Genomic DNA, 19,668 nt, shown 5'->3' on the forward strand with positions numbered 1-19,668 from the left:
CATGCATAACAACACAATTCACAATAGCCAAATTATGAAATCAACCCAGGTGTCCATTAACAGATGAATGGATAATAAAACTCTGGTATATGCAGACAATCCAATTTTACTCAGCCATAAAGAAGAACAAAATTATGTCATTTGCAGGGAAATGGATGGAACTGAAGAACATTATGCTAAGTTAGATTAGTCAGTCACAAAAAGTAAAAATCGGATGCTCTCTCTAATATGTGGAAGCTAGGGAGAAAAAAAGGTCATAGGAGGAACTCAAGATGAAGAAGGAGAAACCATAGATAAGCAAATAAGGCAACCTGAAGGGATGAGAACAGGGAAGAGGGAAATTTCCTAATATGCATTTCATACATTCACAAACATACCAAAGTCAATCATTAAGTAAAATATAAGAAAGAGGAGGAGGAGGAAATGGAGTGGGAATTGGGGGAAGGTTAAGTGAGTGACGTGTGTATGTATGCCTATACCATCCCAAACCTCATTAAGATATATGACAATAATGCACCGATTTTTTACAAAAAAGTAAATGGAACTAGAGAATAGTATTCTAAGTGAGATCAACCAGGCTCAGAAAATAAAGGGTCATATGTTTTCTCTCATATGTGGAAGCTAGAGTAAAATTAAGAAAATAAAGGGATTCAACATAAAGGAAGAGAAATTCCAATGGAGAGGATCCAGGAGAGGGAGGTGGGGCAGGGAAGAGACTTGATGAAGGAAACAGTTCAAGTAATGTTCTGTCCATGCATGGGACTATGGATGTCATTTTCAAGATCATTTATGGAGAAGAGGAGAGAGTAGGGTGAATCTGAGTGGAAACTCACTAGAGTTCTGTTGTTTATATGTTTGTATATTTCTATCATTCTGTATCTTATTATAATATATAATTAAGATTTACCAATAAAAGTTTATTAACACTTATAAGTGAGGAATACTAATAAATGTGTAGGGTCAAGGTTGGAATATTTCTTGTCACCAATGATGGAACCATAGCCAGGGACTTAGAAATGGTCTGTCTCAGCCTTGCAACTAATCTTTCTGGCTTAGGATTTCTAATTAAGGGATCTATGCATGAGGAATAAAATCTACACTGGCATCAAAGTAGCACTTCCTAACTGAAGATTAATTGTACGCAAGCTGGGAAGATCAATGTATCAAAATTCTAGAGGGGTGAATTGGGCATTTTCTCCTCACATTTATGAAACTGAGCTGTGTGAACATATTCCTCAAAGACTGCGACCCAAGATGAGTCTACCCAGAGGGATATTCCTTGCTCATTTATGCACAGGAAGAAGGCACAAGGACAAAAAAAAAAAAAGAAAGAGAAAAAGGTGATGAATGGTCCAATGTGTCTGGAGAAAGCTGATTCTACCTAGGTGGTCCAGCAATGCAGAAGCAGAAACACCTTTGCTGACAGGTGCAGTAGTTTCCATGGTCCCAAGTAAATTAGGTTTCAGTAAGCTCCCACTATGGGATTATTAAGAAAAATAAAAGTAGAGTCCTAAAAATATTAGCAGAGCAGATGAAATTTTCCCATGCTGTTATCTTTTTAACAGAGTTGGTTAAAGCTTGTATTCTCAGAATTCAGAGATGAATGAGACTAGATACAGTGCAAAATGTTGAATGAGATTATCATAGCACCAGTGTCTCAATCTTGGCTGTAAAACATGAGCAGCTTAGTACTTTTAGAAAATACTGATTTATACCTGAATGGAACTTGAGAGTATTATGATAAGTAAAATCAGCCAGTCTCAGAAAGTCAAGGGTTATATGTTTTCCCTCATATGCAGAAGGTAGAAAGAAAATAGAAAACAAAAAGCACTTGAGTTAAATGAGGAGAGAGGTAAGTAGAATAGTGGAAGGGGCCTGGTGGAGTGAGGCAAGGACTGGGAAAATGAGGTTTGAAGAGAGGGAACAGTCCAAATAAGGCCATGTCCATATATGAAGGTATCATCATTAGTCTCACCAACATGAACAGGGAAGGGAGTAGACTGGAGTAAAATACAGAGAGAAATACACCAAGTTAGGTATGCATGTGTAAAAGTATAACTTTGAATTTCACAATGGTGTATGGTTACAACCCACCAATACAAATTTTTTAAATATACAGATTTCTGAGCCATACTTTGAAAGATTTCATTGATCTATGTACTATATATCAGGCACCAGAATTTTGTCCTGTTGATTATTTTAATGTGAAGGAAGAATTGAGGGAAACCGACTCAGAAGATGCTTAACTACAATTCAGTTAATTTAGACTTAGAAAACTGACAGATTAGGCAGCTGATCCTTAAAGGATCATCTTTTGTTGTTAAGCTAATTCTGTTTCAGTTTCCTTCAATCTCTATTTTCTCGAACTCATTTGAAGCACCTTTACATTTATCTCAAGTATTTAGAATTCTATCTATAAGCCTAGGGATGAAAACAAACAAAAAATAGATTTGTAATTTATAGAACCTTTGGAGCACCGAATTTGGAGATGAGAATCCCGCAAGTACTAGTTGGTTGTTTCTGAGCAAGGGATTTATATATACTGTGTTGAAAAAAGAAAAGAGGAAATTACAAAAAGACATCACCTTTGAACACTCACACCTTCTCCCACCAATCCCGGTCCCCTTGCTTCCTGCTTGCTTTCTGCTTCCTTTCCTTCACAGTGAAAGAGGCATCCCTCCTCTTCTCTTGTTCCTATTTGGTCTTAGTGCTTAGGTACCAGTCTCTCTTGCCTTCTCAAGAAATTTGTCCTTTTGAAAAAAATACATAATTTTATAAATTTGGCCATGTTAAATAACTTTAAAATTAAAGTAAAATGCACCAAACTATGAAGGGTCTTGTGCTCATTGTCACACATTCACACATCAGACACGCTGTCCCACTACTCCTTTCACTTGTGGGGAGAGCTGCTAAGTCTCTTCACCAACACCCATCAGATCAAGTCTCCAAGACCTCACACAGTTTGCTTCAAGTACCAAATTTGCTCTTTATTCTAGCTTTTTGAAATCATGAAGAGTCTTTTTGTTTATGGCCAAAGATCTTCTTCGGTCTCATGCAGATATGTATGAAAGTCATTTCTATATCCTTATCACCCAGGGAAAGTATTTTATAAAAATTTTATTATGGAGATTTTCAAACATACTTAAAAGAGAGAGAATAGAATAATCAACTCATTTCCAAATCCTTGTTTCATCTCCCTACCCCTTCCTACTTATATAAATATTTGTTTGATAGAATAAATCATCTTATTATCTCTTCCCCAAATAGATCAGGATGTTTCTCTAAAAGATAATTACTATTTTAATATAAGTAAAATATAATTATAAAATTGAGAAAAATTAACAATAATTCATGAATATATCCTGATACTTAATATTTTAATATTTCCCAAATGTCTTTAAATATCTTTTTAATAGTTCATTATAGTTAGAGTCCAACCAAGAATTACATATTATATGTAGTTATGATAACCTTAAAGGTGTCTGTCAGTTTTCCCTCCTTTTTAAATAGTATAAGTATCAAGGAGTCTAGACACATGTACTGGAGAATTTCCCACACTTGGAATTTGGCTAGCACTATTCTCATGGTATCATTTAATTTCTTCCCTTTCCTTTTCCCCTCTTTCTTTCTGCCATTTGTTAAGAAGGGATAAAGGCCTGATTTCATTGAAGGTTATTATTTTCTTCTTTCAAATGACAGAACCTCACATATAATACTGGGTACATCCTACTGGAGGCATATGAAATCTTATTGCAAATATTTACTGTTGATATAGTTGATAAATTGATTCAGATAACCTCAACATAATTCATTCATTATAGAGGCCAAAGGCAGGATTTTGGAGAAGAATTTTATTTATATATGCCAAATAATAGTGATTACTATCCTAATAGTTCATGGCTGCCATGGTCATATCTTCTATCCTTCCTCTTAAGAAACATCTGTACTTTATAAATAACCCCAAAGTCAGGCACTCAGAAGAACATGTCTAGCCTTTCATCTCTGCTCATTATCATTTCTATTACCACCATCCTTGTTCACATCTAAAAAAGATTCTGACACATTTTTTAAATGTTAGCACTTGTAGAACTCAGCTGGAAAAAATGGAGTGCTTTTGAAAGCAGTGCAATTTTTTTTCCAGAAAAAAAAAGATGTTTAATAAGAATAGTGGTCACAAAAAAGCAAAATACCAGTACTTCCTTTATTTTCATCTGTCCTTGTAACTTATGTTCACTCATATTCCTTCCCAGTTAGACTGTAAACTCCATGAGGATGAGAGATTCCTTCTGTCATCTTCAGTGAATCCCTAGTACCTAACATAGTGCTTGAGCCATAGAAAGCCTTGAGGAAATAGTATTTGAAGTTAGTGATTAAGAAAGTGATGAATAAAGTTGAGAGTTCAGTCTTCAGGGAAATTGTCATGAAGAACATAGTCTCCATGTCATAAAGTCAGTTAGAGGCCATCTGGTTCATGCATTATGCTTTCTGTGGCAAACACGTATTGGATTGTCCCTCAGCTTCTGGCAGAGCTCCGCCCTTGAAGAACAGTGCACAGGCCCTCAGTGGCCGCTCATTCCATCCAGTAATAATGCCATTGTGAGAAGCAGTTAGTGTTTTCTAAGTTGAGCTGTTATGTATACTTGAATTCCATTATTCCTTTCATAATTTCAACAGAGTAAGACTGGCCATTCTCTCAGCTAGCAATATTTATATTTTGACTAATAATTGTTTTCTTTTTTTTTTTTTCTTTTGGTGGTACTGGAGATGGAACCCAGAGGCTTTCTACCTCCAGGCTACACCCCCAGGCCTATTTTATATTTTATTTGGAAACAGGGTCTCACTAAGTTGCTGAGAGCCTCACTAAGTAGCTAAGGCTGGCTTTGAACCTGTGTGATCCTTTTGTCTCAGCCTTCTAAGCGTGGAGATTACAAGAGTGCGCCACCATGCCCAGCTTATTTTTTTCTTTTTATTGGTGCATTGTAGTCATACATCTTAAAGGAGTACAAGATGTGTGTATACATGCACACATCACTCATTTAGCCCTTCCCCAATTACTACCACATTCCCTCCTTCGTATGTTTTGCTTAGTGATTGATGTTTGTGAATGCTATCTTAATGTAGGAAAAAGCAAAACATTAATAATCTTTTTTCTATGAGATTAAAATAAAATTTCTCAAAAAGCAGTTGTAGTTTTACTTTAAGTCTTGCCTTTATGATACTTATTTTTAGATTTGTTTCTGTTGATTTCTCTGTACTATAGAGTTTTATTATAAAAAAACTCCAATAATTACTTTTTTCTTTTTTGTTTTTTATTGGAACACTATAGTCTCACATCATTATGTGGATCATGTTGACAATGTCATATATTCACACAGTACTTGGTGCCCCCTTTCCCGCTATCTTTTTCCTCCCTCCCAATACTTTAGTGTCCATGTTAACTATGTTATAGTTACTTGTATTCACATATTCTAATGTAGATTTTCCATTAATTAACCTCAGCCTTCTTCCTCTTCTACCCTTCCTTTCAGGCTTTGCTGAGGTTTCCCCTCCATTATCTGGAGTCCCTCTGGTATCCTAATATGTTGGTGAGAGTGCAAGCTAGCTCAGCCGCTATGGAGATCAGTGTTGAGATTCCTTAGGAAACTGAGAATGGATCTACCATAGGATCCGGCTATACTACTCTTGGTTCTTTCCAAAGGGGTTGAAATCAGAGAAGTGCAGTAATATATGCATACTCATGTTCATAGCAGCAAAATTTGCAGTAGCCAAAGAATGGAACCAACCTAAGTCTCCATCAAATTATGTGAGTATACACAGTGGACTTCTACTCAGCAATAAAGAACAAAATTGTGTCATTCTTAAGAAAATGGAAAGACCTGGAGAACATTATGTTAAGTGAGATTAGAAAAAACTCCAATAATTCTTAGGGAAATTAGAAACAAAAGGGACCTCAGATAAATGAGGAGAGAGAATACTGTGACAGTGGAAGAGACTTAGGGGAAGGACGTGGAGAGGGGAAAAATGAGGCTTGAGGAAATTTAAATAATGTTATGTCCATATATGAAAGTGTCATTACCAATTTCACTAACAAACAGGTACTTGGAGGAAGGGGAGGGAGAGCAGGGTGGGATGCAGAGTGAAATATACCAAGTGATGTGTATGTGCATGTTTGTATTGCCTTGGATCTCACTCTGATGTGCAATTATAGTGTACTAATACAATTTAAAATAATTCCATTAGAATTAAACATAAAAAATATCAGATCAGATTATGGTTCTGTCTCCCAGCTTCAAAATCAGTCTTCAACATGAGACTTAAAAGCAAGAAAGCATCTAGAGAAGTTGGATGATCTTATGCCATGGCTTCTTCTGTGCTTTCATTTCTGGTTAATGAAAGCACAATAACCTTTCATTGCCCAGTCTGAATAAAGCTAGAAGTAACTCTAGAAAGAATACAAAAAGGTAGTAACCTGTGAAATTATTACTAACACAGAGAGCAAAATAATGTGTGCTCTTTGCAAAATCCGTTTGCAGAGCAGGGAAGACCCTGAAGTGTGTGTGACTCCTGCTGGTTCACAGATGACAAGGGTCGTTCTCTTACCTGATCACTGCATTCTAACAAGAATATAGAGTCTATTTTAGTAGGGTATGGTAGTGCATGCCTGTAATCCCAGTACTTGAGAGGCAGAGACAGGAGAACTGCAGGTTTGAGGCCAGCCTCAGCCATTTAAGGGAACCTTATTTAAAAAATAATAATAAATAAAATAGGACTAGGGATGGAGTTCAGAGGTAGAATGCCCCTGGACTGAATCCCTAGTTCTAATAAACAAACAAATAAATAAAAAACAAACAAACAAACAAACAAACAAACAAACTATTTTTGTGGTACTGGGAATGGAACCCAGGGGCATTCTACCGCTGAGCTAGACCCCTATCCCTATTTTTTGTAGTCTTTTTATCTATTTTTGTTTTTCTTTTCCTTAATACAACATATTTATTTATTTTTATTTATTTTTTTATTTTTATGTGGATCATATTGAAAATGGCATACATTCAGACAGACTGTGCTTGGTGCCCTCTCCCACCCCTGACTTCCCCTTCCAACAATGAGTGTCCAGGTTGACTATGCTACATTCATACTTTTACACATATTCACATGTAGCTCCACCTCAACCTCAGCCTTCTTCATCTCCTACCCTTCCCTTTCAGTTTTGTTGAGCTTTCCCCTCCATTATCTGGAGTCCCTCAAATAACAACAAATGCTGGCGAGGATGTGGGGAAAGACGAACTCTTTCACAGTTTTGGTTGGACTGCAAACTAGTTCAGCCTCTATGGAGGTCAGGGTGGAGATTCCTTAGAAAACTGGGAATGGATCTACCATGTGATCTGGCTGTACCACTCCTGGGTATCTTTCCAAAGGGGTTGAAATCAGAATGTAACATATGCATACCTATGTTCATAGCAGCACAATTTGTAATAGCCAAAATATGGAACCAACCTAGGTCTTCATAAACAGATGAATGAATTGAAAAATTATGGGAAATACACACAATGGAATTCTACTCAGCAATAAAGAAGAACAGAATCATGTCATTCTCAAGAAGATGGAAAGACCCTGAGAACAGTATGTTAAGTGAGATCAGCCAAAAACAGAAAGAGAAGGGACATATGTTTTCTCTAATATGCCCAAACCGGGAGTACTAGTCTTTTTATTTTTTGAAATAGTCTCATTAAGTTACAAAGGGCCTTGCTAAGTAGCTGAAGCTGGCCATGAACCATGATCCTCTGGTCTCTTCCTCCCAAATGCTGGGATTATGAGCACGTGCCTCCATGCCCACTCAAACAGTTTTCTTTTATGAATATGCTTTACCTCCTATGAGGAAGTTCAGATAATGGCCTTTAAGATACTATTACTAGTATTTACATGTAAAACACAGAAGTCAAACATTTTCAATCACCACTGTACACCCAACTCAGGTATGACATTGTCCCCAAGTAAATCTAAAATGAGTATTATTTCACATCTCCACTTTACTTTATTTTAATGACCTACATTTTGTGATCTATATTTTGTATAAAGTGTCATCTACAAGATCTCAAATAACTTTTTTAGCAACAGTTGATTTGAATGCTGGCTTTAAATTTTGGAAATGTGCCCAAGAGTCCTGGGGTAGGAGGAATGTTTTAAACCAATGAAGATCACATGATGTTCCAAGCTCATTTACTAAATAATTCCCTGTCCTAGTCGTATCCATGGAAACTTGCAATGGTCCCATAGTTGCAGTGGAGTCCAAACTGGTCTCTCTGTCACAGATCTCTTCCACCTCCAATCTATCACTCAAACTGCTGTCACAGTGATTTTTTCTGTAAGACAAATATAGCATGCTATTCCCTATTTTATACCTCATAAATCCCAAATTCTGCAGTGTATGTCATTCAAAGCTATTATAGACTAATCATATTCCAGGCACAATTTTCTGTGTGCTGCTACCTTGATCTTGTATTCTCTTTTCTTGTACTTTCTTCTGTCTGTCATCTCTTTTCTCTTCCTGCTAAATTATCCACTTAAATAAAAAAAAGAAAAGAAAAGCTGGGCATGGTGGAGCAGGTTTATAATCCCAGCATTTGGGAGGTGGAGACAGGAGGATCATGGTTTGTGGACAGCTTCAGCTACTTAGTGAGGCCCTTTGTAGCTCAGTTGAGACTGTTTCAAAATAAAGAATAAAAAATAGGGATGGGGCCATAGCTTGGAGGAAGAAAGCCCTGGATTCCACCCCCAGTACAATACAATGCACACCAAAAAAAAAGAAAAGAAAAAAATCGTTACTTGGATGGGGTCTTTGTTGGCACCCCAGATAAGGTAGTTGCCTCATTTTCTGTACTCCTTAGCACAGAGACCAGGTAAAAGTTGAGGCATGAATGACTATTACTGTAGAATACTTGCAGATATTTACTTGCTTTCTTTTGAGATTATTGATAAAGAAAGCCCTGGGAAAAGACAGGCCACCCAGAAGTGGAATATGCAATTCTTGCTGGGGCCAAAGAAATACTCTTTATGGCAGGTTCAATTTCTTTCTCCCTTCGTGTCTCCTTTCTTTTGTTCTGCAATGATGACTGAGTCTTTTCCATTCTAAATAAATAAAAACCCTTCCTAAGAATTCTTTTTTCCCCTAAGCTATGTCATTGTATGTTTTTCTATTATCACTTAATTTCTTGAAAGAAAAAAATTCTGTATTGCTATTGCTCTGAAAACTTAAAAGGTGTTAAATGGGGGAAAATAGTATTTTGAAAGCAAATAATTAAAAAAAAATTTAGCGTTAGACAATGTTAATCAAGTTTCTTTGTTGAGTGTTTGATCTATCTTTAATATTCTAATGATACCAATGGGGGACATACTATCCTTCCTAACTTAATTAGCTATAGGGAGAATCTTAAGATACTAGCCTTCAGCTGGTCTATATCTATTTGTGTGTTTGTTTACTTTCTCATTGCCCATCTTTCCATCCTTCAACTCAGTGAGCTACCTGTGAATATGTGTAAAAGTATGAATGTAGGGTGGTTAATCTGGACACTCATTGTTAGGAGGGGAGAAGGGGAAGTGGGAGGGAGAGGGCACCATGTATAGTCTGAATGTATGGCATTTTTAATTTGATCCACATAAATATAAAAAAATAAAAAAGAGGAAGTCCTGCATATGTGTAGGTACTTCTTCTTGGTATGTTTAGGGAGCAATGCTTCATTCTTTGAGTAAGTGCAATAGCAGCAGGGTGAGGAAATGAAAGCTTTCATCTGCTAAAATACAGCACTTTTCCAGTGCCTTCAATCACAGAGTTTGAAATTAGTTCTTCATTTCCTATTTTCCCCTACATCCTATCACCTCCCACTACCAGAAAATAGAGAGCAAATATTTATAAGACGTTGTTTGAGATGCTGTCACCATGGATACTGATGGATTAGTTCATCAATGTATGCTTGCTGTGTGTCTGCCTATTCTGTTCCAAAGTAGGATGATAATGCTGTCAGGAATCTAAACACTCCAAATGTGTCTCCTAACCTCAGAGCTCATCTTATTGGGAGAAAAGATGTAGAAAGGCAGCATAAGAACACAGAGACAGAAATGTACTAAGTATCTTCAGGTTTTAGAGAAGAAAAGGATCTCTTGGGGAATGCTGGGAAACAATAATCCTGGCAAATTTTCCACAGTCACCATGTTTAGATGGTAATTCAGAAGCTGATCCCAGTTGGACACTGTTCACTACACACTAATTACTATTTACCACAAAATGATTGTTATGTGTAACTGCAAGTGAAAATTCAAACCTAGATGCTTACCATTGCCCTTCCTAGTGGGATGAGGGGCTGATTTTACAAGTTGACATGATGCATTCTTTCCCATAATCTCAGAAAGTTTTAAAGGCAAAAATTTCCAAAGGGCTTATTCATACTTGGTGGAATTCCAACTCTATACTCATACTAAAATAGGTATAAAAGCATATACTTTCACAAGAAAATATTGCAATGTTTAGTGCATAATATAATTTTATTATAGACATTAGAGTTCTTGTAGAGTGAAAAACCCTGTGTTGTAGCCTAAACTGACAAAGATTCTGATCCTTGCAATTTCAGCATTGGGACAGGCAAGTAAATAAATAATTATAGAACAAATTGGTACAAGTTATAATGAAACAATATGGTAAAAATCTCTACAGAGAAAAGTAGGTGTACACTCAGGTATGATGGTACATGCCTAAAACTCCAGTACTTGGGAAGCTGAGAGAGGAAAATCTCAGGTTCAATACTATCCTTAGCACCTTAGTGAGATTTTTAGCAACCTAGAAAGATTCTGTTTCAAAACAAAAATAATTTAAAATAAATGGCTGGGAGTATGTTCAGAGATAGTATAATACAGGGTTCAATATCTAGGAACCCCCCAGAAAAGTATATAGTTCAGAGGTAGAATTACACACACACACACACACACACACACACACACACACACACACACCACCACCACCACCACCACCACCACCACCACCACCACCACCACCACCAAATAAGAAAATAATAGGTGTATAGAAAATATCATACCTTACTTCCATTTCTAACTTTTAGCCCTCAGTAACTTTCTAGGAGAACTTTAGATGTTTTGCCTATCTAGATTTATTCTCTTTTTCTCAAACCATGTGCTATGCAAGTTTTGAGGATTTTAACAGTACTGATGTTTCATAAGACTTAGCTTCTGGTAATTGGTCAACACCATACATTGATTCCCATGAACACAGGGATGTGTTGCTTGAGCCTTCATGGTCTCTTTTGGCCTCATGCCTTCCTGTTTTTCTGATAGATGTAGGGTATGGAAATCACTAGTGAAGCTGGTAATCCTAGTTCTTTAGGATTTGGGTCCTCTGCAGGAACCCCCTGATTATTTCTGTGCATTTGCTGTATCTTCAGACTCTCAAACCTCTTTCTCCTTCTCAAGTTCCTGCAATCTTTCCTTCTAACTTCTCAAGACTCAAAGATACTTCCCCATCCTTTTTTTTAACCTTCTGTCCAGAACCCATAACCTCACCATTTCCTCTCCAAAATCAGGACACCTAGTCTAGTTCTTTCAAAGGACTACAGAGCCTATAACTTCAATTAACTCTGTTCTCTGCCTTCTCAGAATCCAGAGGCAAGGACTGAAGAATAGCTAACATTTGGAATTTGGGAGAAGAGAAAAATTAGTAATGCCAGAACAGTATTCTAATTATCCTGCCACTGTCTTAGAAACACTAGTAATGTAAAAGGATGAATGACTCATTGTGCACTTTGAGGGGGTTAGGGAAGGCTACAAACAGAAGGTGACATTTGGGTGTCTTTTGGTGGATTATTCAGAGTTGCGAGAAGGTTATTCTAGATACAAGAAATGGCATGGATTGAGTAATAGGGTTGCATCTAATTGTTTTCTGTATTCCCAGTGTTTGACATATAGTGGGTGTTCAATAAATATTTGTTGAATGAAGGGGTGGAATTATGAAGCATGTTCAGGAAATGTCAATAGGTTTGGTGAGCCTGGAACTGTGGTGTGGGAGAAAAGGAGGAGCAAAACCAGGACTGGGTGTTCACACAGTGGTATAGCCATTCAGGTTATCCTATGAAGTGTTTGGACTTTCTTTTGGAGGCATTGGGGGACACTAGCTTGTTAAACAAAGGATAAATGTCATAATAAAAGAAAGTACTCTGGAGGGAGGTGAAAGCAAAATTCAGCTATGACTACCATGGTTCCTGTGAGCCATGAGAATGGTATAAATTGCCAGGTATGGTGGCGCACGCCATAGAGACAAGAGGATCATGCAGGTTTGGAGCCAGCCGCGCACTGGCTTAAGAGACCCTGTTTCCAAATAAAAAAGTTTAAAATAGGTTTGGGAGTGTAGCCCAGAGGTAGAATGGTTTCCAGAAATCCCAGTACCAACAAACAAACAAACAAACAAACAAACGAATGAATGGTATAAATTAGCAGGACCTGAGAAAAATTATGGCCAACTTTTTTACAAAATTCCAATTAATTTTTTAATAATCAGAAGAGAGATGAGTAGCAAAGACTGCATAATATATTGAAGTTATGTTTCCATGAAGCTCCTTAGAGTCGTAGGAAAGGAAGCCAAGTCTTAGGAGTACTTTGCCAAACACTACAGGAAAGAATCTGACCTAGGAATGAACCTGCCTGCTAAGTGAAGTTTGGCACTGGAGACAGTACGCTCTCAGGTATACTGGGAGCATGTAAATTCCAGAACTAAATTCTTAAAGACCAGGGAAACACATCTAAAGTGTTTCTAGCATAAACATATTTTGTTTGGGGGAAATTAAACCTTAACAGAAAATGTAAAATTCATAAAATAAAACATCTCTCTAATAGATAAGAGCATCTGTGTATGCATGCCATGAGGCTTGACTGTTGTCATGGTAAATAATAATAAATAAGTAGCCCATCCAATGCAATTTAACCACTTTCGTGTCATTTTTGTACTTAATGATTTATACATGGTTCAATATCTTATATAAAATGGCATATAAAATTATATGAAGTGTCATGTTCCTATACATGTTGGCTCAAGGAGAATGATTATGTGTGGCAGGGGCATTCAGCTAGGGTGATAGAAACAGAGAAGCCTTGGGTACCCCTTTTTACCAGAAATTCTCCCATGAAATATCCAGAAGGGAGAGAAATGAACATGGTCACTGACAGAAAGACTCAGCTCTTTTCTAACTTAAGCCCAGAACTCATAAGCCAAATATAGATATAGATAGATTGATGTATGTATGTATACGCATACATATACACACACTTGGGATTTTCTGGCTTTGTAACTCAACTTCCTTCTGCTATAGTCTAATCAAAATAGCTAAAGGGATGTTCCTTCTTAAATTGAACAGACAAAAATCTATCACCTGGGTTTATACTTTCAGCAGTTTAGTGTAATAGCAGTGACCTGAACAGTAGTGGGAAATACTGAACAGTGTGTTATTTGGAGGTCAAAATTACCCAGAGGAAAATGATTCAAATCTGTCTGTAAAGAGGTCAGTGGAGCCAGGCATAGTGACACACACCTGTAATCTCAATATTCTCGAGAGGCTCAGCAGTTTTGAGGCTAGTCTTAGTAGCTCAGTGAGTCCCTGTTTCAAATTTAAAAAAAGGATTGGGGGTGCAACTAGGAGTTAGAATGGCTCTGGGTTCAATCTCTAGTACCAAAACAAAGAAAACCAAAAACAAAGGTAATTTTTTTATCTGACCTCACCGATAGCCTTGAAACTTCATTGAGGTAGGAAGAAACAAAATGTGAGATTCCTGGGAGCAATCAGAGTTCAAGTCTTTGTGCTTTTTTTGGAGTGGGAAGAGGTGGTTAAAATAATATACTTTATTTTATATTAAGTTAAAGATATATAACAAACATTTTAAGCCAACCATTAAAAATTGTAAATGGTATATGCATATTGAGCCAGTAGAGATACAAAATATAATGCACCAATAATAAATTATATATATATATATGTGTGTGTGTGTGTGTGTGTATGTGTGTGTGTGTGTGTGTGTGTGTGTGTGTGTGTGTGTGTGTGTGTAAACAAAGACAGGTACAGTGGCACAGACAGGTAGTGCTAGTACATGAGAGGTTGAGAGGAGAATCTCAGATTAGAGGCCAGTGCGGCAATTTAATATGTCTCTGTTCCAAAATTAGGCTGGAGGTGTACTGGCATACCTCAGAGGTAGAGCACCCCTGGGTTTGATCACCAGCACAATAAAAATAAATAGTTAAATAAATAATATAAGCAAAATAATAAAAAACAAAGAATAAGAGCAAAAAATTTACATGACAAAAACAAATATAACACAATCACATATAATTAGATTAAACTTGGCACTTAAAAGATAAAGTTTACATTCATTATTTATTTTCTCTTTTTTTTGTGGGTCTGGGGTTGGAACCCAGAGGCATTTGACCTCCTACCTATAACCCCTGCTCCATTTTTTATTCTTTATTTTGAAACAGCTTCTCACTGAGTTGCGAAGGGCCTTACTAAGTAGCTGAGGCTGTCCGTGAACCGTGATCCTCCAGTCTCAGCCTCCCGAATGCTGGGATTACAAGTGTGAGCCACCGCAGCTGACTTCTTTTTCTTTTTTAAATTTTATTGTACACTATAGTTTCACATCATAATGTGGATCATATTGACAATGGCATACATTCACAGAGTACTTGGTCTGCTTTCCCTCCCTCCCCAACAATGAGTGTCCAGGTTAATGATGCTACATTCACATTTATACACATATTCGAATGTAGCTCCTCCATTAGTCAACCTCAACCTTCTTCCTCCCCTACCCTTCTTTTCTAGCTTTACTGAGATTTCTCCTTCATTATTTGGAGTTCCTCTGGTATTTCTAATAACTCCCTACTTTGGGCATATTAAAGAAAACATATGTCACTTCTCCTTCTATGCTTGGCTGATCTCACTTAGCATTGTTCTCCAGGTCTTTCCATTTTCTTGGGAATGACATGATCTTGTTCTTTATTGCTGAATAGAATTCCATTGTATGAATTTCCCATAGTTCTTCAATCTATTCATCTGTTGACGGAGACCTAGGTTGTTTCCATATTTTTGCTATTGCAAATTGTGCTGCTGTGAACATGGACATGAATATATTACTGTAGTTCTCTATTTTCAACCCCTTTGGAAAGATAGCCAGGGGTGGTATATCTGGATCATATGGTGGATCCATCCCAGTTTTCTTAGGAATCTCCACACTGATTTCCATAGTGGCTGAACTAGTTTGCATTCCCACCAACAGTGTGAAAGAGTTCCTATTTCCCCACATCCTTGCCAGCATTTGTTATTATTTGACTTCTTTATGCTTGCCACTCTACTTGGGGTAAGACGGAATCTTAGTGTAGTTTGATTTACATCTCCCTGATGGCTAATGATGCTGAACATTTTTTCATGTATCTATTGGCCATTTGTATGTCTTCTTTTGTGAAATGTCTATTCAACCAAAAGACTACTGGAGCTGATTAACCAATTCAGCAAAGTTGCAGGATACAAAATCAACCTAAAGAAATCAGTTGTTTTTCTATATGCCACAATGAAAGAAATAAAGAAAACAACTATATTCACAATAACCTCAAAACCAATAAAATACCTAAGAATAAACACAACCAAAGATGTAAAAGACTTCTACAATGAGAACTATAAAACATTAAAGAAAGAAATTGAAGAAGACTTTGGAGGATGGAAAGATCTGCCTTGCTCATGGATAGGCAGAATAAATATCAAAATGGCCATTCTGCCAAAAGTGATCTCCAGATTCAATGCAATTCCTATGAAAATACCAATGACATTTTTATAGACCTAGAAAAATCAGCCATGAATTTTATATGGAGAAAGAAAAGCCCCAGAATAACCAAGGCAATTCTCAGCATTAAGAACCATGCAAGAGGCATCACAATCCCTGATTTCAAATTAAAATACGGAGCAATAGTAGTGAAAACAACATGGTATTGGCAGAACCACAGGCACACAGAGCAGTGGATCAGAATAGAAGATCCAGAAACAAACCCACACCTCATAGTCAGTTGATCTTTGACAAAGGGGCCAAACTCATATGCTGGAGAAAAGACAGCCTCTTCAACAAATGGTACTGGGAGAACTGGCTATCCATTTGTAGAAAGATGGAACTAAATCCTTACCTCTCACCATGCTCAGGAATCACTCGAGGTGGATCAAAGACTTGGAAATTAGACCAGAGACTGTGAAGCTATTAGAGGAGGGCACAGGCTCAACACTCCAACATATAGGCACAGGTAATAACTTTCTCAATAAGACCTCCAAAGCAAAGAAATTAAAACAAGAATTAACAAGTGGGATGGCGTCAAATTGAAAAGTTTCTGCTTATCAAAGGAAACCATCAAGAACCTAAAGAAAAAGCCTACAGAATGGGAGATCTTTATCAGCCACCACTCTGATAGAGGGATACTATCCAGAATATACAAAGAGCTCAAAAGACTACATTAGCAAAGCAGATAACCCAGTCAAGAAATGGGCAACTGAATTAATTTTATTTTTTGATAATGGGGTTTGAACCCGGGAATATTCTATAATTATTCAATATAATTTTTTGTGTGTTACTGAGGATTGAAAACAGGGACATTCTACCTCTGAGCTACACTCCCTGCTCTATTTTTTATTCTTTATTTTGAAACAGGGTCTCAGTAAGTTTCAGAGGGCCTCACTAAGTAGCTGAGGCTGGCTGAGAACCCTTATCCTCCTGTCTCAGCCTCCCAAGTATTGGGATTACAAGTGTGCGCCTCCACACCCAGCTGATAATAATTCTATTCTTCCAAATTTATCTATAATTGAATGTGATGACTACACAAATCCCAAGAGGATCTTTTAAGGATCTTGCCAACCTGGTTAAATGTATCTGAAGACTGAAGGCTAAAGAAAAAACTCTACTCCATAGAAAAGCTGGAGGAGGTGGTTGGCCTCCCAAATATCCATTATGACACTAAGCAAGTCCTAATGAAGACAATGTGGTTTTAGAACTAGATAAGGATATCGACTAATTAAACTTGCAGAGGACCTTGAAACTGAAGAGCAGCAGTTCTAGACCCAAACTACTAACTTCTCTGTTAGTCTCACTAATTTGCAGAAGGCCTCACTAAGTAGCTGAGGCTGGACACAAACCATGATCCTCCTGTCTCAGCCTCGCAAGTACTGGGATTACAAGCATGCCCCACCAGGCAGAGCTTCTTTTGCACAATATTACTCCTTAATTTGAATGATTATCTGTGGGCTGGTCAGGGCCCTGATTCTTTGGTGCCCATCAATGTCTTACCTTCCTGCTTATCTCTCTCAACTTCACAGAAAGGGTAATGCAGATAGCTGTTTTAATTCTTTTAATTCTAAGCAATCATAAAAGAACAGATAAAAAACCTCAAGAAGGTTTAGAAGCCTATTCTCCAAGGGCTTCAAGGTCACTCTCTTTCCAGGAACACCTCCCCTAAAGGGGATCTGCTTTTCCTTTGTCTTTCTCTAACTTAAATTAAGCTTTCATATTTCTATAAAAATGTTATTTAGGTTATTTTATACAGCTGTACCATTATTTTGAAAAAACAAACTGATACTATTTTCATAAAGCTGAACATTATAACTTAGCACTTTCTAGTTCTGTGTCCTAGAGAAACTCTTGGTAATGTTCATTGCACATAGTAGCTTTATTCATAAAAGGAAAAACCAAGCCAAAACCTAGAAACCACATAAATATAGGTAAACAGGAGACTAAAAACAGAATTTATGAAATAGTCACAGAGTGGGATATGTAGCATTCAAAATGGATTACATATATGAATATTTAAAACAAACAGAAAAAGCAAGTTAAAGATTATATATATATGTATTATATATATACATATATATATATAATTGTATATATTGTATATATCATGATAACACTTATATGAAACTCAAAAATGAACAAATCTGAACAGTACGGGTTCAGGGGAAGTAGATTCTTATATAAGCACTAAAAACCATAAAATGGAAAGAGGTATGCTAAAAATTTTAGGAGAATGAACAATTAACGAATAAATGTTTAGTAAATGATAAAGGGAAACAGGGTCAGGACAGAGACCATACAAAAATATTTATTATTCTGGTTGTTAAGTTGGAGTTCATTTTGATTGCTGTAACTTTCAATCTTCCATTTTCATTACATTTTCTGCATACACCAAGTATTATATAGTCAAAGAGATGAGGCCACATAACTCTAGGTTATGTTAAAGCCAGAAAGTTTTTCTTTTAGATTTATCTCAACACAAAGACGGACCTGTAAGGATTTCTTTATCCCTGTGCTCTAGTTGCCGGTGGAGGGGAGTTTTACTTTGAAGAGATGACAGGCATGAAGTGCAGCTTTTCCAAAGGAAGCTGTTGTTCACAGTGACAGAGCTTCTCCACCTGTGATAGCAGATGCTTTTAGAAGCAGCCGGGAGAGGGAGCAGTAGTGGGTGGAATCAGAAGCAAATGCTTACTCCTATGCCTCTGTGTGAAGCAGACCGACCATGCTCCTTTCAGATGCGTTTAAGAACAAGCTAATCTTAGCTGGAATTGAAGTTATCTGGGACCACTGAACTGTCACTAATAGGAGCTGCCACCCTGACTATTTTCTGAGTATTTTAATGATGAAGTGAAACATAAATCTACATGATCATCAGGCTGGAATAACCCTTGAAAAGAAGCCTAGATTTTTCCATTATTTTCTTTTATTGGGTCAAACATAAGCAAAACCACGAAATCGACATTCTTTACTCTGATAACATCTGATATGACAGGCATCTCGTTAGGAGGAATGCAATAGAATCAAGAGGACACCAGGCCCTTAGCTCAGCTGCTTCTGCAAGCACGCATATGGGCCTCTCCTAGCCCACGAAGGTAAATCTTGTGAAAATCTAAATCCCACTTTATGCCATTCAAGATTTTTTGTTATTCTCTTGAAAAGGAGAACATCTGAAAGAATATTTTCAATAGCAGGAGGAAATCTTACCCCTCATGATTTTTATTGCTTTGATTCATTGATAGATAACATAGATACTGTAATAGATGTATATACACACACATACACACATAGATTATATATATAATGTCTCTCTGTATTTACATATGTATCTGCATGTTATATATGTATATATTGTATTATATAATTCATCATTCATTGTCATCATATTAATGACATAGATTCTAAGTTCTTTATAGTATTATTTTGAATAACACTACTCCAACTTGCTTTGAAAAATATCTTTCCCCTTCCAAGATTAGTATAACTGCACTTCCTGCAATTCAAGTTCCTAATAAAATTAATGAATCTTCCTAAAATGTAATGTTTGTTACGTTTTATTTTTACTCAAGAAGCTACTTTGCTATCTTTATTTATTAAATTAAATTCAGCTTCACAGACTGGCCTTTAAGGGTGTAGTGCATTTAACTTAACGTTGTTTTGTCAGTACTCTGTGTGTGTGTGTGTGCGCGCGCGCGCGCGCGTGTTACTAGGGATTAAACTCAGAAGTAAATTTCCTCTGAGCTATACCTGCAGCCCTATTTATTTTTTTTTAAACAAGTCCTCACTGAGTGCCCCACTAAGCTGTGGATG

General features: G+C 36.9%; 1 protein-coding gene across 11 annotated transcripts in view; it reads left to right on the forward strand.

The window, feature by feature from the left end:
- The window catches only part of DLG2 (discs large MAGUK scaffold protein 2), a gene marked incomplete at both ends in the record, with an annotated part of 2,113,672 nt that overhangs the window by 962,295 nt on the left and 1,131,709 nt on the right, over positions 1 to 19,668 (forward strand). Inside the window, one exon of one of the 11 annotated variants that reach the window (XM_080704556.1) lies at positions 19,582 to 19,615. The exons of the other annotated variants lie outside the window; for them this stretch is intronic. Coding sequence (XP_080560682.1) covers positions 19,582 to 19,615 — 34 coding nt within the window. The remainder of the gene's footprint in view (positions 1 to 19,581; positions 19,616 to 19,668) is intronic. 11 annotated transcript variants of the gene reach the window in all.

The sequence above is a fragment of the Muscardinus avellanarius genome (assembly GCF_963383645.1).
Source record: "Muscardinus avellanarius genome assembly, chromosome: 1".
NCBI classification, from domain to species: Eukaryota; Metazoa; Chordata; class Mammalia; order Rodentia; family Gliridae; genus Muscardinus; species Muscardinus avellanarius.